The 25493-nt window shown below is 46.1% G+C and overlaps 1 protein-coding gene across 6 annotated transcripts in view; it reads left to right on the top strand.

Moving 5' to 3' along the window:
* Ildr2 (immunoglobulin like domain containing receptor 2) overlaps positions 1-24471 on the top strand; it is a 62420-nt gene extending 37949 nt beyond the window's left edge. For 2 of the 6 annotated variants that reach the window (XM_048421092.3, XM_048421093.3), the window contains 6 exons: positions 1027-1173; positions 2168-2344; positions 10861-10974; positions 15215-15428; positions 16328-17006; positions 18278-24471. In XM_048421092.3, coding sequence (XP_048277049.3) covers positions 1027-1173; positions 2168-2344; positions 10861-10974; positions 15215-15428; positions 16328-17006; positions 18278-18313 — 1367 coding nt within the window. In that variant the 3' untranslated portion in view covers positions 18314-24471. The remainder of the gene's footprint in view (positions 1-1026; positions 1174-2167; positions 2345-10860; positions 10975-15214; positions 15429-16327; positions 17007-18277) is intronic. The other 4 variants (XM_048421094.3, XM_085687973.2, XR_007229201.3 and 1 more) reach the window with 3 other exon arrangements.
* The last annotated feature ends 1022 nt before the right edge of the window (positions 24472-25493 follow it).

Below are 25493 nucleotides of genomic sequence, written 5' to 3'. Positions count from 1 at the left end.
AAGCCAAATAGCTTAACATTGAGACAAGCCACCTGAGAGTCACAGTCACCTTTATGCAAGCCAGATATAATTTACTTCTTTCTACATCTTTTAGATGAGTAAATTAAAATTCATGGTCAGCCTAAGACAGAGCTATGAAAATTATAGAAGTTGACAAACACGTTAGCTATGAGCTATGCTCATTTCAGCCTTGTCATTCATCAGCGGCCTGAGCCATTAATTCTTCGCTATGCTGGCTGGCATGGTCATCTTGAATGTGATCAAACCAAACCCATGTCTTGGGCATAGGGGCTATGTCTTCTCTATCTTAAAATATGCCTCCCCCCCCGCCACACACCCCCACTGTTTATAGGTATTGAGGTTTAAACAAGAGTTTTGGATCTCCATCCTGGTGCTAATGGCAGGAAAGATGCCCCAGGAAAGTAGATGAATACACACTGAGCGCAGGCCCCATAAAGATGATCTCCGCAGGCCATAGAGGTACATTGCCTCCCTGTCCCCTCAAGATTTAGATTTGCAGATTTTGTTTGCTTGTTTGAGGTCTCTTGTCTAGTTCAGGCTGCTTTGATCTTTCTGGCTCACTCAGCCTTTGGAGTCCTGGAACTGTAGGCATGGACCACCACATAAGGCAAGAACTCTTAGTTTATAAACAATGAAGATACTTCATTATGAAGGATAAGCATTTACAGACTCCACCAGTTAGGAACCCAGCATACAAGACCCCACCCCCCAGCTTTTGTCCCACCTTTATTCTGATTCTCCAGTCAGGAGCCCCAAAGTCCCCAGTCACAGGGCTGGCTACTCAGTGTACCTCAAGAGATACAGGTTACCTGGCTCTCTTTTCTCTGTGCCCTAGCATTTGTCACCCCGAGTTCTTTGTGAATCTGGGGCCCCTCCAACCTGGTTAGATGTCCTTTCTTCCCCAGGTCCTTCCCACTCACCTCTTTTGCAGGGAGACGCCCATCCGTGTATGCCGTGCCCTGAAGGGGGGCTACCTCGAGTAGATTTCTTTGTGCATCCTTCCAGAGTGGGTGTTTGTCGGCCTGGTGATCCTGGGGATCTTCCTCTTCTTCGTGCTGGTGGGGATCTGCTGGTGCCAGTGCTGCCCGCACAGCTGCTGCTGCTATGTCCGCTGCCCGTGCTGCCCAGATTCCTGCTGCTGCCCCCAGGCCTGTGAGTAGGACGTTGTGGGGAGACGTGGGATGAGCAAAAGAAATATCACCTCTCCATCTGACAGCCATGTGCCTTGAGTTCTTCCTCTACCCTCTTACCTCTGGGTACAGGGAAGACCATTCCTGCTCCCCTCCTACCTCCCCTTTGTGCACATCTGCATGCATATCTGTTGGTCCACACCTATCGTGCATTCCTAATGCTCATGACACTGTAGATTAAAGGAAGGGCAGGATCAGAATGGTGACATTGTGGAGCATTCAGGCCGAGAAAATCTGCACTGGGTCACCCTCCTAGATGCAGAGAGCATCCGTCTTTTATAAGTGAGGTGTAAAAACTGTGACTTTGGGGCAGCATCCAGCACACACCCATACGCTTTATTTACTCATATGATGAAAATGGCCACAATAGGGACCAGTTCTTATTTGAGGATTCACAGGTTTAGCTTATTAGCCAAAACCATGAAGGCACTGAGTTTGACATTCCAACCATAAACTAAAAACATCTTGAAAGAGAGTGGTACACTCCATCTTTAAAATCTTTAGGAATAAGACAGTGTTGGAAGGAACTGGATTACTGGCTTTGCTTTTGAAAACACAGACAGGAGCCATGTGCATGCACAGTGTTTGCTTTGCTCTGCCTAGAAGCATCCCTGGAGGACCCCTTGCTAGACCCCTCTGGAGGGAGCATGGTAGCTTAAAGACAGGGTGATTCCAAGTGAGGATACCACCATGACAGCTCCCTGGATCCACTTCGGGGTTGCTCAGTTGCCAGATTCTAACCACTGTAGTTCCTCACATTGCTGCCCTTTTCATGGAGCCGGAGGAACTCAGGGAGGACTGGCATTGGTGACTCTAGTGAACTAGTTCAGTCTTGGAGGAATGAACACCTTTGTCTAGGTGCTCCCTTCGAAGAATGGAACCTCAGGGATTTGGGGTATGAGGGTTGTGGAGGGTGGGACTACATAATCTCTCTCGCTCTTCATCTCCCTCCACAGTGTATGAAGCAGGGAAAGCTGCCAAGGCCGGGTACCCTCCCTCTGTCTCCGGTGTCCCAGGCCCCTACTCCATCCCCTCTGTCCCTTTGGGAGGAGCCCCCTCTTCTGGCATGCTGATGGACAAGCCGCATCCACCTCCCTTGGCACCAAGTGACTCCACTGGAGGAAGCCACAGTGGTAAATGTAGTCCCAGACTGCCCCACCCCCTGCTTGACTTGGGCCCCTCCCTCATTCCTTGCCAATAGGCACAGTCAGTTCTTCAGTGAGGTAACTTTGGGAATCAGTGATCCCCTTTCTAAATATGGGGCCCTTCCAACTGAGACAGGTATCTTTAAGAGCTCATATCAGGCTTTCCAAGGGCTACAGAACATTCTGACCCTTGCTTTCTTTCCTTTTTTTTTTTTTTTTGTAAATGTTTTTAGTAACTAAAACTCTAAAGGGAAGAAGTTTGCTTCTTAAAGTATAGTCATGTGGTTAAAAAGAAATCTCATCCCCCATCCCTAGTTCAGGACTATACAAAGCACTGCGCAGGACAGCGGGCTGTAGAATATGGCTTCTCAAAGGAGGGAGTGGACCTTTATTAGGGCAATTAGATGCTGAAGAAGATGGTACTTAGAGTCCAAAGATGAAGAGGCTGGAGTTATTGCAGTCTTCATGGAGGACATGAGAGCTGAACTGGTCCAGGAAGGATGAGGAAGATTCAGGAAAACTGTGAGACTGCTGATTGTCCCAGAACAGGAAGGTCGGTAGGATAGTCAAATTCCAGAGCACAGATGTGACCACGTCAGTGTCCTGCTTGTCGGGCTGCCTGGAAGAAGATAGAAGGGTTCGAAGGGTGTTAGAGAGGACCTTGATACTTCTCCAAAAGATCTGGGACTTAGTGGGGCAAACAAGTGAGAGCCGCGGTAGGCAGATTGCTGAGCGGAGAGACAGCAGGTGGTAAGGTGGGGGAGGAGCTCGCAGGCAGAGAACCAAGCTCTAGACTACAATGCGCAGGTATGGTATATGAGCACCTGGTTTATACTGGAGACAGCGGGAGTCGAAATGCCAAGGTAAATCTCAGAAATACTTTGAAAGAAATGAGATGTCGAGAAATAAAGCCAAGGAAGACTGCAGAATGAGCCCATCACCAAGAGAGTCTTAAAGAGAGCTACCCACATTGCCCCGTGCTACAGACCATAGGCAGACCTTAGATGATTGGCAGAGAGGGCTGATTGGAGGGGCAATCAGCTGATTTGTGCTGAGAGTGGAGGCCAAGGGGCAAGGTAGGGTGGAGAGCTAGAGAGCTGTGGAAATACAGCTTTCCCAGAGACATTCGAACAGGATTGAAAGCTGTGGAAGTTAAGACTGTGTACGCCGCTGATGTAAGTGACTTCGATCTGTAGACGTGGGAGGGGAGACAGGGTAGTCAGCCCCCATAATGAACCCCCAATACCTGGCTGTGGCAGAAGTGGATATCCTCAATGAGTAACTGGTATTTGTGTTTGTCTCTTCCCTGGAACTATTAGTAGAATTCTGACGTCTAAGGCTGAGAATGAGTCACAAACTGAGAAGGAAAAGCTAATGATTAAGGATGTGTAGGGAAAGCAAGAGATAAAGACAGCATAGTCCGTTTCCCTGGAGGAAGGAGTGGGCAAAAAAAAAAAAAACCTGAGTGGAACTTTACACATGCTTTCAATTGCTGTTTTCTCTCTTCACCCTATGTCTTTTTTCTGTCTGGCCAGAACTCCTTCACCTTACTCTCTATTTAGTGAATAAGCACAATAAAATAAATCTTATTAATAAACTACTAAGTATTTAAGTATCCCTCCCCTCTTTTGAGTAGGGGCTCAGGGGCTCATTGAGTAGCCCTGGCTAGTCTGGAACTCGCTATGTAGATCAGGCTGGCCTTAATCTTCATTCCTGCTTGTTGCAGTTTTAATCATTTGACCCCATCATATCAACCAAACTGCAATTAGAAGCAGAGAAATGAACCGACAAGAATCCCGAGGCGTGGCAGTGGCTGACTCGGCTGCTCACACTGCAGTGGATCTGTGCACGAGAGAGTTCTTCTGCCTTTTGTGCTGTCCTCTTCAGCACAGGCTTTGTCCCCGTTGGGTGGCCCCCTTGATGACAGCTGTCCTTCTGAGCATTAGATATTTGGGGGACAGAAGGTGTGTGCCATTTTTGTACCACTTTCCCCAAAGTGAGAACATGTTTGCCAGGAGCTTCCCCTCTTCTAGAAAGCCCCTTTCCAGCAGTTTCATCTGGAAAAAAAAAAAAAAAAAAAGATTATGTCCCACATCCCTTCCTAAACCAGAAGGGCTAGAGCTCACGAAGACCCAGCTCTCAGGCAAACAACCAGTGTTGACCACAGTTGGTCAGAACCGTGTGATCATGCCATGTGTGTCTTGTGGCACCAGGACGGAGTTCTTGATAGTTCCCAGGAGCACATTCCTAGACACATGGGCAGCATTAGTGATGATGGTTGGCCAATTTTCATTTAACGAAGATAGATTGGGCCAGTGTAGATTATTCTTTAAAGAATATCAAAAATGTTAATGAATGCTGATTTATAAAAATATGAATTTCGTCTTTTTGTGTCTGTATGCTCTTTCATACATGTTAGGGTAATCCATCTAGCCGCAGTAATTTTTGGGGTTGTATTTGTATACAATACTTTTTGAGCGTAAGTTAGGAAAGGCATCTGTAATGAGATATTTAGAAAAGAGCCCTTTAGTTACCACGTGGGAGAGGATGAGGGGTGTCCTGATTCCCTTTTCCCTCGTTTACAGTGGCTACTCAAGCCCTTCTCTGTTACTATGACTATGGATGGCTTCTCCGGATCCATCTCCTTCAGGTTCTCTGCTGAATATCCACACTTGGTCTGTTCCCACTTCACAGTTCTCCCCTTTTGTCTTAGTGACTCTTTCCTTCAGCATTCAAAACATGGTCAGGCCTCTCCCATGGAAATGCAGCCATTTGTGACCCCCCCCCCATGTTGCTTCTCACTTCTTCTCTGCTCTGTGCAACCATACTTCTTGGAAGTTCTTTTACTACCCAGTGTCTCCCTTGCTGCCCCCTTACCAACTCAGCTAACTTCTATCCTGCTCCTGTCAAACTGCCTGATTGCTAAATCCAGTGTTGCATTGCAATCCTCAGTCTGCCTTGAACTCTCTGAAATGCTGGCCACCACTGACCCAATTATCCTTCCATGCTTGTTTCCCTACCTGTTCTGCCCCGCGCGACTTTCTGACTATGTGCATCTTGCTGGTGTTTGTGACCTGCTTTTTCTATGGTCTGCTCTCTGGCAAATCCTATCTACTGCCATGGCCTTAGTCATCATCCATATGCTAATGATTCCCAGTCATGATTTTTTCTGACTTCTCTTCTGCTGCTAAATCCCATATATCCCGAATATACTATTCTGTGTGTCTATTTCTGAATGTCTCCAGCTGGATGTCTTACAGGCATTTAACCTTAGCCTCTAGGAACTCAGTCTACTGTTTCCGCTTCAACCGCATCGAAGTCTATATAGCTTATTTTAGTGGGTAGCATCATTGCCTGCCTAGCGGCTCAAATCAGAAGCAGGAATTCCAGTCTTATTCCTTGTTCTTCACTTCTTTTCTCATTGGGTACCAAGGCCTTTAGATTTATACTTTAACCTTGAATTGTTTTTATTTCCCTCCATCTCTACTGTAACTATCTTGGTCTTTGTTATATGACCTCCTAACTTGCTTAGTGAAACCAGCTTCTACCCCTCCTGTTGCCTTGCTCTGGTCCACTTTATCTCAATATCCCTGGACTCCATTCATCCTTCTGGCAAAAGAAGTGAGTAGACAAGTAGGCTTTCGAAATGTCATTTTAAAATTAATAGAGATGAGTGCCTATATATATGCCTACTGTACACAGAATATGCAAATTTTAAGAAGCACTTCTCCCACAATTGGGCTGCTGTCACCCTGGGGGTGGAATCTGGCAGCTGTTCCGTCATCCATAAACAGCCTTTCTGAGCTCATTAAGACAGGGCAGGAAGAACAAGCCTCTACCCATGGAAGTACACCTTAGAGACTGCCTGTGCAGGTTTTCTACGTCAGATTTGGGCTATATATGGCGAAATTGGTTGAAAAGTCATCCAACCATAATTGGGTCAAAATAGCAACTTAAATTCTTCAGTAATAATAAGGTTTTTTTTTAAGATTATAGTTTGTCATCACTGTGAGTTTTCTAATGTTCTGTCTCTGGTAAAGCTGAAATTGGAAGACTAGTAAGAGAGGACCTGAACCAAAGGACTTGGGCCAGGTTGGACTGGAAAGCAGAATAAGTCACCAGTGACCCTGAGCTGAAACATCACCAGGAAAAGTCATTTTCTAAATATGCTGGACTTTGGACGGTAGTCTAATGCATTTCTTGCTAAAATACCACCGAACTTCAAAGAGTTCTCTTGCCCTTAAATTATATATAAAAACCAACCTGATACCATTCCATGTGGGGGTTTGGGCTGGTTGGTTTTGGGGCATGTTAAATATATATATGTAATGTATGTTTTTATAGATATATTTTACTTTATAAAATTATAGAATATATTATAATATATTAAGTAAGCATATTATAGTCTTACTCTGTAAGGTTTTAGATGGCTTCAAATGTGTTATGCAGTTCAGGCTAACTCCAACTCAGGGCAATCCTCTGGCTTCAGTTTTCCAACTCAGGGAAATCCTCTGGCCTTAGTTTCATGTATGCTAGATCATAGGCAAGTGCCATAACACATGACTCTAGGTGTTTTCAAATTAAGATAATCTATAACTGGGGCTGGTAGTACGCACTTACAGATCAGCACTCAGGAGACAGAGGCCAGAGGAGCTACAAATTTGAGACCAACCTGGACTGCATAGCAAGTTCAAAGTTCACCATCTTGGAAAATTTTACAAATTGTCCCTGCCCTCATAGAAATTATAGTCTTAGAAATTTATAGTTTAATTAGAAAATTGCAGTCTAGTAGCATGGTTGCTGGAGGCTTGTTGATGGAAGTAAAATGGGTAAGAAATACAGAACAGTATATAGAACAACTGTAATGCGGTCAGAAAGGAAGTCTGTTGTTGGAGAGGATCAGAAAAGGTTTTCTGGTGACTCATATACTCTTGAGCACATATGTGACACAGAGCCAGATTCTGTGGAAGTGAGAGAAGAGTTTGTGTGCTGTACAATCAAACTTACAGCTTATAATTTTATATAAAAATAGCCACACCCTTTAAAGGGAGAAATGTCTTGATTTTTAGCAACTAAAACCAAACGGATGATGCTCTTAGAGTCTGACGAGCAATCATTTGCCTCTGTCTTTTGACAAATTAGAAGAATTTAACTCTCTGAAGTCTCCTGGCCGCTGTGAGGGAGAAGTCGAAGCTGAAGTATTCTGCTGCAGTGGAGCTCTTTGTGATGCCAATATTGAAAGCTAGAACTGTCATCTTCCCCCGAGGCTGTAGTTGCTGTGGCTTCTCAGAGATTGATAACCCGTGTGCACAGTCTCATCTGTATCATAATGAGGAGTGTAATTTATCCTAATGACAGTGAAGACAACCTAATCTCTAATCCAAGCTTCTCCAGCTGTTGTTCAGCATAGCTCCCTCCCTTTCCCCCCCTCCCCTCTCCAGGACAGCTGGTACCTAGTTACAAATAGCATCAGCTCTCCCTAACCAGTGACCTTTATTTTGGTGACACTGAAGATTTGCCATTAAAGTGCTTCCCATATGAAGAAGACCTGGCAGAGCCAGGGCTGCAGGTAGAGTGGACCCCTCCCTAATCCCTACAGCCGTGCCGTGTTCTTTCTTTAGATGATTAGTAATGGTAGCCACAAAGCCTTCTTGCTTCCTTGGGCTACCTACCATTCAAATCCTTCCCTTCTTGGTTAAAACTCTCCAGTAAATCACCTACATAGCTTCCTATGTCATACTTTGTAGTCCACGAAAACAAAGCAAAACAAAAAACCACTTGCTAGCTCCAGTTTATTCACACCTTCATTCATTTGTCTGAATGTGCATGCTTTGGGTGTCTAAGATGTGCCAGGCTCTGTGTTAGACGCTAGCGATACATAGGTGAACAGAGGAATCTAGTAATTGATTTCTGGGAAGTTACGGCCTGTGGATTAATGCTTACAAAGAAGCCACGAACCCTTTCCATTCCATTACTAGGCTGGGAGTAATTCAGCAAACTTTTAGTATTTGTTATATGTGAAACACCGTCGTAGGCACATGGACATCTTAAATCATAATATCTTCTGGAATTTTTAAAGAAGATTATGCTCATCTATATAAAGAACTTGGAATGAACTAGAATATATTAAGGCCTATAATACAAATTCAAATCAAATGATTTTTTAAGTTAGGGAAAAGATTGGAACAGAAAGAGACAGAATTAGAAGAACCAAAGGAAGCTCTTTGGGTGAGGTGGCATTTAAGATACCCCAGTTCATTATGGAACACTCAAGCGCTCCACTAATTAGTGTTTAGTTCTCTTCTCTTGAAGCCATTGCATGGAAACTGAGTCCTGACGGGTCTTCACTCCCAGGAGGTCCCTCAGGAAACCAGTACCAGCATGCCTGTAAGATGCCCAGGCCCCTGCTTTTTAGCTCTGCACCTCATTCATCAGACATAACTGCCTTGGTACAGACATAGCAGTTCTGTGGGATAATTGCATTTTAATTGAACAGTCTGTACCACTCTGGAAACGCCTCTGCAGAAATGGAAGAGTGTGTAGCTTGATAAATAAGATCATTTCTGCTAAAAAAAATTCCTTCTGCAGAGGGTTATGGATGGACCTAACCTCCAGAAGAAGGTGCCACTGAGAAGTGTGTGCTGGGGACTTGTTCTTTTTTTTTCTAAGTCATTTGACAATTTGAGATGGACATGGCCTGTCCAGTGTTTTCTCACACAGAAAATGTGTGCACCTGCAAATGGGTGTGTGGGTGGTTTTCTTCTTCAGTGCCTGGACCGTGATTAGAGCCTGTAGAATTTTAGATTTTGATCTTCCATGTAAATAGCCGGGAGGCGAACTTTGTCATAAATTCATGCATCCAGAGGCATAAAACACCAGTTTTATTGAATGTATATACATTTCTGTGGTTTCCTTAGTTTTGCTATGTGCACCACTGTGGGAACAGGGAATGTTGGCGTGGGATGGTTCGCTACTGTTTCCATCCCTGCTGGCTAGAAGACAGGGCCACGCTTCAGACCCCACACTCTGGAATACCCAAGATCGCTGCCCACTTGGGGCTTTACTCTCTTGTCTTCTTCATCTGTCTCTTTAAAAAAACAACAACAGGGGGCTGGAGAGATGGCTCAGAGGTTAAGAGCACTGATTGCTCTTCCAGAGGTCCTGAGTTCAATTCCCAGCAACCACATGGTGGCTCACAACCATCTATAATGGGGTCTGGTGCCCCCCATAAAGATAAAAAAACAAAACAAAACAAAAAACAACAGATCAACAAAAACAAAACCTGCATCTCCCTCTGTACTTTAGGGGAGGTATGATGCCCTAATCCAGTTAAGCTTCAGTCAACGGGACCACATGATTTCATGCCTGGTGCTGCCAAGCCAAATATTTCTGGTCATGTTCTAAAATCCTCCCTCGCCAAAGTTTTTTAACCACGAAATGTGGCTGGAGGCAGTCCTTACTTGCATGGCTGCAAGGAACAAACACACTTGTAGACATTCAGCATAGAACCTGGCACGTTCTCAGTGTCCAGTACGTATTGTCTGGTTGCCCCTTTCTCATCTTCATCCGTGCCCCTCCCCCATCTATCCATTATGTCTGCTGTTGTCTTACCCTTTGGGCTGATGTTGGGCTAGACTTTAGGGATACGGGACGTGAATAGCCTTGGTCTCTGACAATGTGAGGGATGGAGATGGAGAAGATGGTATTGTTTCCCCTGCTTTAGTTTTGTTCTTTCATTAAGCCCTGGAAATGACACCTGTCTCGAACCACAAAGCAGCAGGTCGAATTAAATTATTAGTCCCATATAAAAGATGGCGTTTTCTTTTCCTAAAAGGAAAAGGCTAAGGAAATAAAATGGAAGTGTGATTAGGAATTCATGTGTTGTGCGGCTTGTTTTGTACTCCTGTGTATGTAGTCTAGAATCTAATATTAGCTCTCAGGCACGCACCATCCAGCTTAAGGGATTTTTTTCCCCATCTCCCAGGCAACTAGAGGCTTTCAGTTTGCCTTTGTGAAGGTCTGTGACGCTTGGGGAGCTGTCTTAAAGTTACGTGCACTTCTACCAAGTGACAGTGGGAGCCTCATGCTGGAGAGTGACATGTGCCCTAAGCTTGGAAAGGGGTCTTTATCTCCTTTCTTTTTAGTAGGAGCTTTTTCCTCCAGTGAATCTCAAAAGCTTTGCAGAGGCAAGCCTTCAGTGTAGCTGTAGAAGGTCAGACAGCGGAAAGGAAAAGATGGCCAAAATGGCCAAAACAACAAATGGCCAAAAGCACGCTGCAATGGGGTTTGGTTGTTGCCCTCCAGGTTCTTTGTTCCAATGGCACCCTCTGGTAGAGGATCTCAAGTGTGCCTCCTGCGTATAAACTGTAGTGTTATGATTTCTGGGTGAGTCCAAAAGAGCTGTTCTAACTGGGAACCATGTTTTCTGCTTGGCAAAATGAATGGAGCCGTCCTTTTCTTGCTGCCCTGGTTTTAGCTCACTCTCTTGTGCTTTTCCTCAACAGTTCGAAAAGGTTACCGGATCCAAGCCGACAAAGAGAGAGACTCCATGAAGGTCCTGTACTATGTCGAGAAGGAGCTGGCTCAGTTTGATCCGGCCAGAAGGATGAGAGGCAGATGTGAGCATCTGTTAGTTTTATGTGACCTGTGCTTCATTCAGGATTTGGTAGCTAAAGAGGAAGTGGGGGTCGCCAGATTTGAAGCGCTGAGCCGGCACTTTCGTGACACTACCACAGAACAGTCCCTCTGAGTACTCGGAAGGGAATAGGACCGCTGGCGGGAAGGATGAGCCGATCATGTGTGGTTCATGTTGTGTCTGCCAGTGGGGTGGTCCGTGTTGATTGCTGCGGTTTTATGATCCTGGGTTTAAAATGTTTCATTAGGACAGTCCCCTGACAACCCCCTTTAAGTAATCCTCAAAATAGTCGCTTAAGGTATGGGATGGCCCAGTCAATAAAGCTTGAGCAAGTATGAGGACCCATGCTCAGATCTCCATCACCCATGTTAAAGCTGGGCCAACATCACATCTACAGCCCCAGCCCTGAGCTGACAGAGACAAGCCCATCCCTGGAGCTCAAAGGGCACCCATTCTAGCCAGTCAGTGATCTCCAGGTTCACTAAAAGACCCTTTCTCAAAAACTAAGATGGAGCACAGCGAGGCGGCTCCTATGACAACCTCTTGCATTTACATAGATGAGCAACCTCACACACGAATCTGCGTAGATACACACATACACACCCAAGATGTGACTACTCAGGGTCAGCTGTCTCCAGCGTGAAGGGCCCTAGTATGGCGACACCACATGCTGACTTGCCACACGGAGGCTGCAATGAAAGTGAAAGAACTCTGGTAAATGAATCTAGGGAAAAGAGGCTGGCGGTCCTCTGAGATGCCCAACCACAGACTGTGGGGTGAGCAAAGCAGCCGTGCCTCTTGTCAAAGAACGTTTAATTACCAAGTCTGTCGGTGGCAGGGCCCCAGCCCTTAGCTTACCCACAGCCCTGGAGACTGCAGCTGACACTGCTGATTCTTTAGAGTGGGCTCCAAATTACCGTCTATCATGGGAGGCAGAGCAGGGCAGGTCTGACTTGGATGGGCTAATTATCAAGAGGATGCTGGCAAGCCTGGCAGTGAGGTCACTAGGCACTTTCTTTGAACCCTCTTCTTGGAATCAACAACAGACTTGATGGAGCTGTTGGGAAAACAGTCCCAGACTAGAGGAACCTTATTCAGATTAAGGACAACATATTCCACCCAGTTTACAATTCTAAATTCATCCTGTCTGTGTTGCAGCCATTGCTGCATCCTCCCACCAAACTCACTATATAAAGACCATCTCCAGATTGGAATGTCAGGAATGCAGATGTCAGTGCACTTGACAAGCTCATTGTAACATCCTTGTTTTGGATCTCTGTAAGGAGACAGAGACAGAGATCTTAGATCAAGGAGAAGCTGGGGCAAGCAATCTACCAATATCATGGCTTAGAGGAAAAGTTAATAACTAGGATTAAAAGTGAAGAATGGGCTTGAGTGTGTGTGATGTCTCTGGACTTGACTACCTGGATCCAAATGGTCTTCAAAAACTGGGTGGTGTCAACGTAATGGAATCTCAGAGTTGAAAGGGATCTAGAGATGGTCCGTGTCAGCCTGTGCAGTGTTCAAATGAGGTATCAGAGGGCTTGGAGTGTAGTAACGGAATTAGAAGAACTTGGGTGGTTCCCAAACCTTGTGACTTATATACAAAACCTTCTGAGCTAAGCGGAGATTGGCCTCCTAGCCATGATACATGTTGAGACAATGGTGACTGATTGTTGAGACCTTAGGTCATTACTGACTCCACATCCTTCATAGAGGAAGAAATAATCCAGGAAGGGAAAATCACCACTGCCAAGACTAGAACCTAGATCACCTAGCACCTCCAGGTTAGCAGTGCAACAGTGGTGTGTAATGACCCAGGACTAGAGTTCACTCTAGAGGTCAGTTACATCTTGGAGAGCAAGAAAGCCCCAGAGCAGATCACGGCACGGTCAGTCTGGAAAATCTCATTAAAAAAAAAATAGGTACCTTGATTTCACAGATTCTGTAAGAATTGGGGGTTTGAGGTCCAGGTTCATAATTATGTCGGCCGCTGGGATTCTCCTTTATGTGGCCCTTATGGTAGCTACTGCTTGATGTTTACATTCTTGGAACGTACAGCACGAGACAGTAAACATCTCCTGGACACAGGCCTTTCTACTTCTGGTTTTTAAAAGGTTTTATTGAAACACAGCCAAGCTAATTCACTTATGTACCTTCTATAACTTCTTGTTGAATGGTGAGACTGAATGATTATAGCCAGTATGGCTCATAAAGCCTACAATTCCCTGCGTGGTGTTTACAGAAAATGTTGGTGTGCCCCTGTCCTAAAATGGCATTATTAGATGTCTGTCAAAGGGTAGATCGATGTTCGTGTTAGCCATGGCAGAAATTTCCGTGTGGCAGATAACCTGTATAGCTTGTTATTGTGAGCGGTCAAGTGGCGATAGTATTGACGGTCTGAGGGCGTGAAAATGTCAGATATTCCCTAAAATTTAGAGATATTCCCTAAAATTTAGAGAAAGTTCTGAGACAACAATATTGTTTTGCATTGGCCTCATCAAGTGTATTTTAAAGGGATTTTTTTTGTATGCTTTCTAGGAAATTGGAATTCATGGGAATTATGAGGGGTGTTCTAGATTTTAATCAATAGTCTATGAGATGTTTTCTTTTAAAATAGGCATAAGGGCTGGAGATAGCTCAGAGGGTAAGAGGGCTTGCTGTGTGGGCATGAGGACCTCAGTTTAGATCCAGACATCTGTGTCAAAAGCTGGACATGGTTGTAGTTTCCAGTAACCCCAGCTCTGTAAGGAGGCAGAGACAAGAAGATCATTGCTGGCTACCAGCCTAGCTCCAGATTCAGTGTGAGAATAGGTGAACACAAAAAGTCCTCTGACTTCCAGATACACACACATAGGCAAGCACCAGACACACATACACACACACACACACACACACACACACAATTGACATCTATCTCTTTAAGAGGTAGATAAGTTTAAATTTTTATTATAATTCAAATATTAAATGATCGCATGAGTAACTTGCCATTTCTGTGTATTCTTGATAAGACAAGACTAGGAGACAAGACTTGGAGGTCTTGCTGTTGTCCAAAGTTCCTCTGCTCCTCCCAGTATCACTGGGGCTTCAAAGGGAACCTGAGGTATACATTTCTGCATTCCCACATCTAATCTTGGCTTGCCTTTCTCCCAGCAGCAAGGACTTTAAACTAGTAAATATTGTTTTTAATAATATTTTTGAAGTCTCAATGGAAAGGTTTAGAAAACAAGTAGATCCGGTTACGTTACAAATAGGTTCACTGGATTTGTTTTTTAAGGAAAGTGAAATTCAGTACATTTCTAAGTTCTAGAAATAATCAAATTTTCTGGGTTTTTTTTGTTGTTGTTTTGTTTTTCTATTTTTTTTTCCAGCCTGGTCCTAGTTCCTAAATGCCTCTGCACAAAGCTAATTAGAAAATGAGAAAGCCGTGATTAGGCACCTTTGTAACTTTTTAGCCTGGAGCCAGAGTTCAAACTCCAGCCCAGTAGATATAAAGGCAAAATTCGTTCTCCTTATCCCAAAACTTCTAGCCTGGCCGCCCGTGACCACATAAACCTGGAGTACTTTGGTAGGAAGGGGAAGAGACCTTAGAAATAGATCTGGGGCTACTTGGGCGGTATATTATAGGTTCCTACATGAGCATGGTCAAAAAGGTAAGTGTACTGAAGCCAGGTGTATACATACTCTTGACCTTAACACTGTGCTCTTTGGGGAGCAGAATGGTGGGAAGAGGGCAGAATGGTGGCCGTACTAAAGTCCCTTTCTTGGGACTGGGCCAGCAGTAAGGAAGATGCTATGATTGATGTCTTTTTTTTTTCCTCCTCTTTGTCTCTTTTGGCCCAACATGGCTGGGATCGTCCAAGTTCATCACAGAAATTATATAGGATGGAGAAAAACATTGGAACGAAGGTGGTGTCCTAGGAGGCCAGCTGCAGGCAGCCTGAGTTCTGGGAAGCCGGCCTTAGGTGGAACAAAGGCGATTGTCTTCCTATTCCAAGAACATCGTGTAGGATGGGCTCCCTCTCTGTAAACAAGCTGGGATTGAGCTGGAGCCAAGTCCCGCTGAGCTAGGAACACGAGTCCCACCATTGCAGACTGCAGCACACACTGGCCAGGGCCAAGGCCCTCGGGCAGGAGTTTCCAGGGTATTCCACCCCAGCCCTTGACGGCATTCCTTTCCTAATATGTAGAAAGCTCTGTGATGCCTGCTTCTGTCCCTGCAGATAACAACACCGTCTCAGAACTCAGCTCCCTGCACGACGATGACAACAACTTCCGCCAGTCTTACCACCAGATGCGGAGCAAGCAGTTCCCTCTGTCTGGGGACTTGGAGAGCAATCCTGACTATTGGCCAGGTGTCATGGGAGGCAACAGTGGGACCAATCGGGGGCCAGCCCTGGAGTATAACAAAGAGGACCGAGAGAGCTTCAGGCACAGGTGAGGATTGTCAGCGGGCAGGGGCCACCATGTGTCTATTCTAGATTCTTCTACCACGTCTCTTTCTATGGACTGTGGGATAGCTCTTTCTCTCAGATATTACACCCTTGTGACATCGTGGGTGAGAAGTGCTCATTTAAGACTTTTTGAAATGTGTGTCTTAGGCCCCTTAGTGAACCCGGACATTGCTTTCCTCATGTTTTGTCCTATAACCTTAAAAGACTCTCACCTGTCATCTCCTGGTCACTTGTCACATCACATTAGCATCCTTGTAATTAATCCTTTTACTTCTAAAAGGCAGCTACTGTTATTGTCCGTTTCTTTAAGGCAAGACCACAGAAAGTTCCAGACGCTAAGCAATTTGTCCACGGTGATAAGCCCAGTCGACATTTAACAGTTTGGGAGACACCTTCCTCCCTGACTGGCACCTTCACCCATCCTCTGCCCTTGAAGGACAGTAGGCCCCCACCTTTCTTTTACCCATTACAGAGGTCTCTTTGGTCTCCTGACTTAGTGGATAACTTGGTCCTTGTCTCTGAGGGAGAGACAGTCCTCTCTATGTCATCAGATACTCCAGTCTGCAGGGACCAGAGTTGCTGTTTGCTGTGGCTGGGTGGGCAGAGTGTGTAGCTGTCACCCAAGGGTCTCATCAAGATCGGAAGGTGATCTGTTTCAGCACTACCCAGATTGCAAGCTATTTTCAGATACACAGCTCCATTCTGGTCTGTCATACAAACGCATGAAAGAGCTAGAGTTGTCCTTGCCGGACATACGGCATGCTAGGTACCAAGGTGACTCATCCTCCGGGGTGGAGGGCAGAGGTTGGGCCTCTGGAACGTGGGGGGTGCCCTGCAAGGTTTCACTCGCAGATACAGTAACCAGTGATCATTTGCCTGCAGCCAGCCGCGCTCCAAATCCGAGATGCTGTCACGGAAAAACTTTGCTACGGGCGTGCCGGCGGTGTCGATGGACGAGCTGGCGGCCTTCGCAGACTCGTACGGCCAGCGGTCGCGACGCGCCAACGGTAACAGCCACGAAGCTCGGACCGGGAGCCGCTTCGAGCGCTCGGAGTCGCGGGCCCATGGCCCCTTCTACCAGGACGGCTCGCTGGACGAGTACTATGGGCGCGGGCGCAGTCGCGAGCCTCCGGGAGACGGGGAGCGCGGCTGGCCTTACAGCCCCGCGCGTCGCCGGCCACCCGAGGATGCCCCGCTGCCGCGCCTCGTGAGCCGGACCCCGGGCACCGCGCCCAAGTACGACCATTCGTACCTGAGCAGCGTGCTGGAGCGCCAGGGGCGATCCGAGAGCACCAGCCGCGGTGGCAGCCTGGAGACGCCGTCCAAGCTGGGTGCGCAGCTCGGCCCGCGAAGCGCCTCCTACTATGCCTGGTCGCCTCCCGCCACTTACAAGGCCGGGGCCAGCGAGGGCGAAGACGAGGACGATGCTGCGGACGATGACGACGCGCTGCCTCCCTACAGTGAGCTGGAGCTGAGCCGGGCCCCGTCCTACCGCGGCCGCGACCTGCCCTTCCACAGCAACTCTGAAAAGAGGAGGAAAAAGGAGCCCGCCAAGAAAACCGTGAGGATGCACCCTGAATCCTCCGGAGCTGGGTGGGGGTTGTGGGGATGCAGATCCCCTGGCGGGAAATACCGGGTTAGGGTCACCAAATCATCTACTTCACTCTTTTCAGGGTCAGGTGGAGGAAGTAAGGGTGTGACCCTCAAGAGACAACAACAGCAACAAAACACACACACACACACACACACACACACACACACACACACACATTAAAGTAGATAATGTGTAGGTTATTGTAGGAAAGGCCTTCAAAATCGTCTCCGCTGGCCTTTACCTGGGTTTTTGTGGTCTGCGTGCAAAATATCCTATGCATGTTATGTGGCCATTCTTCTCTCTCAAAGAGCACACATCCCAGAGACACCAACCAAGGACGACTTCCTTCCTCCTGATTATGACTGAGTGTATGCCGGGTCCAGTACCTTGCATGCATGAAAGAAGCCTTTGCCTCTGCTCAGTTCTTCTGTAAATGGACTTATATAGACTTGACTGCTTCTTCTCTGAATGCAAGAGCAGTCTGCACTTCTTTCAACCTCTGAAAGTGAGCTGTGCACTTCAGAAACATTGGGGAACAGTCACATGTCCGCGGAGGGGTACCAAAGTACTTCTGTTCCCCATCTCCCAACCCCTCCCCCCCCACACACATACAGTGTGCTTTGGATATCACTCTCCATGCCGAGAATTTCTCTTCATCAGGTAACCTGCCCACTCGGCATTTTGTTTGCTCTGCTCTAAGCTGGGCTGCCTGCCTACCTTCCTGACTTTTTCCTTTTCGGTAGAGCACAAACCCAGGGCCTTGCCCATGCTAGACAAGCACTCTACCCCTGAGCTACAGCCTCAGGTCTGAGTATTTTTTTTTCCCCATAACAGGAAAAAGGTGTTTGGCTTTATTATTAACTTCCCCCACGCAACTGAGTGTCTTTTGTTGTTCTTGAACTAGAGAAATGCCATGACCAAGGTACCGTGAACAAGGAGGAAACTTTGGGGTGACTCAGGTTAATGGCGCACTACCCACACTTAGTATCATAGACTTCCAACTGTCATTACTCTTCAGACAATGGAAAGTTATCCTTTGGCCGTGGAACTGAGTTCCATCCGATGTATACTGACTTTATTTTCTGGGCTTTGGGATAATCATCACACGTCTAATGAAGTCGTGAGTCAAAGCGCGCCTGGCTTTGTGCAGGTTCTCAACTCTCCCCGTTAGCCATCAGTTGTGTCTGCTGCTCTGTGGGTCTGGGGTTTAATGTGGGACTCTTTCTGCTTTTCTCTAGAGTGACTTTCCAACCAGAATGTCCCTTGTGGTCTGATGGTCTCAAGACGCATCTCCGGATCCCTAGAAATCAGATGCAGACTGCTGGGGCGAGGCACAGATCTGAGAGCCCGCAAGCCTAGGACCTTCTCTGACCAACAACCACCCTGGAAGATTTGCTGATCTCTGCTTTTGCAAGGGATAGGAGTTTCCTTTAAGGGGGCTGATTACAAATCCTAGTGCCCATTTAGTTTGAGAAACTTACCAAGAAAACAATAATGTGTGAAATCATACCACATAATAACCCACATGGTTTCTCTTGCCCTGCCCCCCCCCAGCCCTTCCTTAGCAGCATCAAGACTCTATGTCCAGTTCTGAAACAGGTAGCTTTGGCCCCGTGACCTCTAGACATTACTATGCTTGCGGTATGTTTTTCTACAAGTGCTGTTCTGTGCTTAGAGGCAGAACGTTTTATTGCTAGCGTTAGAAGACCTGCTCACAAGAGAGATAACCTCAAAGTAAAATGTACCTTTTATCCCCATCACTTTCAGTCACTGGTCAATGAGTCTTGTTATGCTAAAATCAGAAGGCCTTTGGTGAGCTTAGTGGCCGTGACCTCCTGGGCAATCACAGAAATGGCTTCAATTTGCTGCTCTGACTCACAATTCTTAAGTGGCCAGGAAAAACAGAGGGTAGCATTTTTGCAACGCTGTCTAAGTGGTCTTTCTTTTTCCATTCAAGAGACGTAAGCTGCTTTTCATCTTTCTGTTGTACACAGCGGTACCCAAGCCTTGAACTCCTAAGGTCTCTCTCCCTCTCCTCTTCTCTCCTCTCCAGAACTTTCCAGGGGCTGGTGCATCTGAGGGTGTTCCACCCCGCTCTACAGTGTGAATAGCTTGTGATCGGGTGCCTTTGACAGATGTTTAAAATACACATGTGAAAGAGAAGGAGAAAAAGAGAAAGCAATGATGCAAGCTGAAAAATGGGAAAGGCCTTAAGAGGAAAATAATGAATAGGCTCATTATATTTTGAATGTGGGCTGCTTTCCCCGCAAACACACTCTAGTTTTTTGTTTTTGTTTTTGTATTGAATTTGTACTTCATTTACAAATGATTTCTGCCATCCTGATCCTGCCACTGCAGGGCACCAGGGATGTGGTGTCCACATCTTTTGGCCTCACTGGCCTGCCCCTGTAGATGCTTTGGCAAGAAAGACACCACTTTCTCAGCAAGAAGCATTTCCTCTTCCTACCCTTGCAAAAAGTAATTGGTTTTGCCTAGCTCCCAAACTGAGAAGGCTCTGGACTTTGTAATATGTGTAAACTGCCAAAGTAGCCACAGACGCTTCCCTTTCCAAGTTCCTGTGCATGGAGTTTGTCCTCTCTCGCCGCTCACGGACCCAAGCAAATGCACCTGCACCATCTATCCTACGTGGTGAGAGAAGAGCCTGGCCACTGTCGTCGTTGTGTGTGACAGTAGTTTTATCAACTCAGCAGACACAGAAGAGCATCTAGTCATGACCAACAAAAGAACTGCCTAGCTGAGCCAAGCCCAAACTGGGGGTTCCCAGTTGAAAAAAGAAGTTTGGTACTCCTATGTGTTCATTTATTGTCAAGGTGAAACCTCTCTCTTGTCAGAATGCTTGGCCCTGAATCAGTTACTCACCCAACCTCAGGTGTCCTACAGTCTTCACTTTCTTTGACAGACTTTGCAGTTTGCATGTTTGTGGTGAGTCACGTGATTGGGTGACATGACTGGAGGAAGATGATACTTGCCATCTCACAACCCAGCGGTAGTCTATTCTCTACTTCCTGATCTATGTATAGCCTCTGAAGAAGGTTGGTCAGAATTTCCTCAAGACTTTTCCAGGGCCGCCTGACGGGAATTCCAGAGTCTGTTCTTCTAGCATCCATTGTTTCTCATGACATTTCCAAAAAAAAAGGTCCCATGTATGCGATGGGTGCGGGTTGGAGGGATAAGCTAATATCATTGCCTGGAGGAGTATTGGCCTGCCAAAGGATGTCATGGTTACTTTGGCCTGAGCTAGGTGGAACAGGAAGCTACTTCAGCCCAGCGCTGGCACTTCCAAGGGCTGGAAGACAAAAGCCATATCCCTGGTGCTGAGTTTTAGGCTTGCGAATGTCCCTGGCCTCAGAAAGCCTAGATCCGGTCTGTCTGTTTGGGCTCTAAATCAATATGACAAAAAAACATCATTTCCTAATCACCAGCTTTTGAGTTCCACCTGCTCAGGCACTTTTGAAGAATATTGGCTAGCTGCAGTAGCTATTGCTATACTGAGCACTGTGTCAGGTTTCTGAGCACCAAAGAGCCCCATAGCACAGGCTTCAGAGACCAAATATATTGCTTTGGAAAGCCAGGGGCATGTATGAGCTTGGTGAGAGCTGAGGGGAGCAATAGTAAAAACTGTTAAAATTGGAAATGTAAGGTTCCAAGGCAACAATACTATAGGTCGGCAATTTAAAAAAAAAAAATCAATGTAAAGACGATAACAGGATTTTGAAATAACTGGGAAAAGGGGGGGGGGCAATAGATTGCTCTTTGTAGGGCTGCATAAATCATTTGGGCTTCCAGACCTTCAGTAGAGGGGAAAAGCAGTTATTTCTGGGTATGTGGATAGGAGATAATGCTGCGCGGACAAGGCAAAGCTGGCTGTCCTCGGTGCCCTTGACTTTTCTTTATACGGCCTTTTGTTTCTTCTCCACATAGTGTGTCCTGCACAGGAAGTGCCTATACATATTAGTTCCTTTCCTGTTTTCCTAGGGCATAAGGTAAGTCTGGTATAAGATGTGATCTCCATCCACTTGAGTCCCTACAATTTAATAAGGATGCTCAGACATGCCCAAGAAAGGATAAAGATATTTTATGCATATGATAGGAAATAGTGCTATGGATAAATTATAATAAACCCAGAGATTTAAATTTTTTAAAACTTAAATGGGAATATTTTGATATTTAAGTGTTGTGTTTGTCCATCCATCCCATTTTTTTAGGACCTGCTCAGTGAACGGCAAAGCCAGGCTGTAAAACTAAGCTGTAAAAAGATAAAGGAAAGCGGAGAGGGCTGAGTGGCAGGGCACCTGCAGGCTGGGGCTGGAGCTCCTGTCTTTGTCTCTGAGTCATGGCTGAGTCAGGGACAGGCTGGAGGAGGGAGTGTGGAAGCAGGTGGCGGGAGGTGTCCTGTGGTGCTCAGAGTTCTTCTCTAGGCTGTGTAGAGACTCATTAGGAGACTGAGGATGGTATTCAGTTCTTCCACCCAAGCAAGCCCAGGGGGAGCTCAGCATCTGGTCCTTTGAGCATTTGTATCTATAGCTTGGGGTGCAGGATTTGTGCAAAGGCAAGAAGTCTCACACAGTCTGGGTGTCTCTCCTCGCTTCTTATGATCCCCACTCTGCACTTGGTGTCGGGCTGGGCACACCAGGGTGAGCAGGGGCTGGTACTACCTATTGAAATCTGGCTAGAGCTCAAGCCGTCTTCAGGAGGAACGAAGTGACCGGTGCTGTTGTAGCTCCTCGCTCCCCACCTCTCCTTAAATAGACAGATAAACTCTCATTCTCCTAAACGACGTCACAAACCCATCCGATCTTTAGATTCCAGTCTTCAGACCTTTCCTATTGGGTCTGTGCTTCCCAAATTTTCCTGGCCATAAGAATTACTTAAATTAGCAGAGGACCTGAGTTTGGTTCCCAGCACCGTCATGGTGGCTCATAATTTTCTGTAGCCCCAACTCCAGGGGTCTCAGTGATCTCTTAGAACATCCAGGAGCACTATACTCACATGGTGCACTGACATGTAGGCAAAATACTTACAACATACAAATAAATGCATTCTTAAAAATTAAAAAGGAGGCTGAAGGGGTGGCTCTGTGGTTAAGAGTACTGGCTACTCTTCTAGAGGGTCCACATTCACTTCCCAGCCCATGGTGCCTCCCAGCTCCAGTTCTAGGGGATCCAATACCCTCTTCTGGCCTCTCCAGGAACTGCACGCAGTGGTGCACAGACATCTGCAGGCAAAATACACACATTAAAAAAAGTAAAGCTTTTAAAGACTACTTGGTAATTACTTGCCTGCAGGGCTTGGAATGTGACTCGGTTGGGAGTCCTTGCTTAGTATGCACAAAACCCTGGATTCAATACCCAACACTGTACAAGCTAAGAGTAATGCCACATGCCTGTAATCGCAACATTTCAGAGGTGGATGCAGGAGGTTAGAAATTCAAGGTCATTCTTGGCTAGTTAGTGGGTTCAAGGCCAGTCTGGGCTACACAATACTCTGTCTTAAAGGCTCAAACAATAACAAGTCAAAACACAAGGATTACTTGGCCGCCACTGTCAAAAAAAAAAAAAATGCTGGGCTGTGCCTTGGAGAGTGGATGGGCAGGTCTGGAGTAGAGGCTTGTACTCCAAATATGTACTTTCAGAAAGCTGTGTAGTAGATACCTTTGGGTAGTGTTATACTGAATCGTACCTCTGGTGCACCCCTGGCTGCTGACCATTCATATCGTTTGGGCTGGGGATTATTTTATTCAAATATTGATGTGAGGTCCCTCTGACTCCCTTGGGGTTGGCACTAATGAGGTACCGAGCAGTCTGGCTGTGACACTGAAGATTGGCATTCCACAGTCCAGCTGAAAGGAAGCGTTTCAAGGGGGAGAGATGGAAACCCTCCCTCGGAGCCTGCTTGATATGTTCCAACTCCCAGAATAGTGATCTGTTGTGACAGCCTCAGATCAGACAACAGGAATTACAGGTAATTTTCTTATTCCCTTGATGCCATCCTGAATAAAACTTAGATCGTGAATAGAAAGAAAGAAAGCCATCAGGGAAAATGGCAAATGTAAATCATTTTTAAAGGGTGCAAAATAACAGGCTTGCTAATAACATAACTTTCATGTTAGGACCAAAAGCGGGTGGAGAAAAAGAATAAAATATACAACATTAGCACTTCCAAAAATCAGGTTTAATTGCTGTCAGAATCTTGTGGGAGTTTAGAAGTGATGTGTAAATTTAGAAATCATCCATGGGAAGTTTAAGGTCCTAGAAGCAAGATAGTGCCTAGTTTTCCCTGCCAGGACCCTGCCTCCTAGTTCCCGTGGAGTGATCACTGAAGCTCAAAGGCCCCTGGAACATCAGAGCTGAGAGGGAGAAGCTGAGTTGCTTCAAGCAACAGCCTCAGGTTAGCATCGTTGGGGTGATAAGGTCAGTTTCTAATGTACATTACCTCTGTGATACATTGCTGTTTACAGACCAATTCTGCAAGCATTCTCTCATCTGTTCTTCACAGCAAGCCCTGTGAGAGAGGCGGGGTAGGTGTTCTCCCATCCTGCAGAATGTGGAGCTCCCAAGGGACTCGCCTATGGCAGAAAGGCTTTTAGAGTCTCTCGATGACCTTCTGACGATTGAGGTTTCTTGCCGATCCCTGCGGTACTCCTGGGCCCAGACTCCAGATGATTCTTTGCACAGATGTGTAGCGAGGAGAGTCCTGGACTCTGTGTGTGGTGAGGAGGCGCCACGAAGACAGGCGTTTGTCACTTCATCTATCCACATGCCGTTCCTAGAAGTCGGCCCCAAGAGGGAGGTGTTTCTGCTGGAGAATTTCATTCTAGACACCGAGCTGTGATGGGGGAAAAGCTTTGATAAACGCGCTGCAACTCTCTGGATTCTTCTCAAAGAGGAGTTTCTAAGCCAAGCTACAGGTTCATCCAAGGTGCGGAATTCCAGGGCTGCGGGCAGGAGCCATCATCCTCGCTATATTTTGAGGTTTTTAAAGGTAGAGCTAAGGATCTGGGTCTAGAGGGAGATAAAGAAGGCGAGGAGAAAGTTGTAGCAGTTGAGGTAGAAGCCTCGTTAGAGGTTTTGGTGGGGCTGACTGGACAGGGTTAGATGTGGTCCGACTTCTTTTATCTAGATGACTGAGAAAGACGCCCATAGCTTCTCTCATGCCACATTTATTAACAAAGGTGTTAGACACGACTCTATGAGGAATCTCCTTGCGAAAACCAAGAATGTGACCTCTGAACAGTGGGATGAAGAGGAGACGCCTGCTTCACGAGGGTCATCTGCCCAGTTGTTTCCGTGCCTTGTCTGTGACATCAGAACAGAAATGCTTGTGTCACTGTTGCCCATGATTTTTCCCGACGTCAGACATACAAAGTGCATTCGATTGTAATGTTTTAAAGTAAATAAAGCATTTTCATCTACTTGTGCTATATTCAGTTGACTACACAACTAAATTCCAGTTTGTTATGGTCTTGCAGTAAGTGTTCTCTCCAAGTGAAAGAGTCATACAGAGTGACAATGTGTGGGAATGGAATCATGAAGCCAAGGGCTTGGTACTGCTGACATCCTGATCCTCATCCTCACACTGCAGGACACTGTCCAGAGAATGGTCTCAGTGCTGTGTTGTAGAGGCGGACACAGGCATCAACTGTGGGCTCTAGCAGATTTCAGTGAGCTACGGGCCAGGTAAATTCTGTCGCCACTCACTGCTGTAGCATTCCAGGACGCAAGGAGGATGAGGTAGTTGGACCAGGATGGTATCTGACTCCTTTTCAAGAAGGGAGTCAGCATTTGCCTGATAGAACTTACATTTGGGGAAGGGAGGAGGGAAGCCATTGGTGGGAGGACATTTTAGTTTCTGATGAGATTTGAGAAATTTGGCAGCACCCTAATTAAGGGGAGGCAGTTAAGAACCTTAGTGACCATAAACAGTGGTGAGGACCTTGGGGAGCTATTAACCCTTTGAGGGCCAGTCCCTGTCAAGGGATTCCAGAAAACCTGCCTTTGCTTAAAACATTCGGGCTTAACTCTCTTCTAGAAATTCTGTTAAAATATTTCCATGTAGGCATAATTTAAAATTAGATTCTAAAACAGACTCTTACACCTCTTCTGGACTTCCTGCTATTTGATTAATGTTTTAACTCCATTTTTCCAGCCTTTAAAGTATATTTTTTTAATTTCTCAAGTATGTTTAGAATCACCCTCTTCTTCTCTATACATTTTTTTTCTGGCTGCATTTTAGATTTCTTTGTGAATGGTTTTCCTTCCTGAAGGAAGTTTTCTTTTGTGCTGGTCCCTTGGTAGGATATGCTGTTGGTCTTTGTTGATCTCAATCAAAGAGCCTTGCTGTCCCTGAAGGAGAAGCTCACTCATAAAATGCTTTTCTTCACCAGACTGAAGTAGTTTTTCCACTTCCTCCTGGTTCCCCCGTGACTTCTGAGCG

The sequence above is a fragment of the Myodes glareolus genome, chromosome 5, assembly GCF_982192425.1.
Source record: "Myodes glareolus chromosome 5, mMyoGla1.1, whole genome shotgun sequence".
NCBI lineage: Eukaryota > Metazoa > Chordata > Mammalia > Rodentia > Cricetidae > Myodes > Myodes glareolus.
This window is presented reverse-complemented; position numbering and strand designations above follow the sequence as displayed.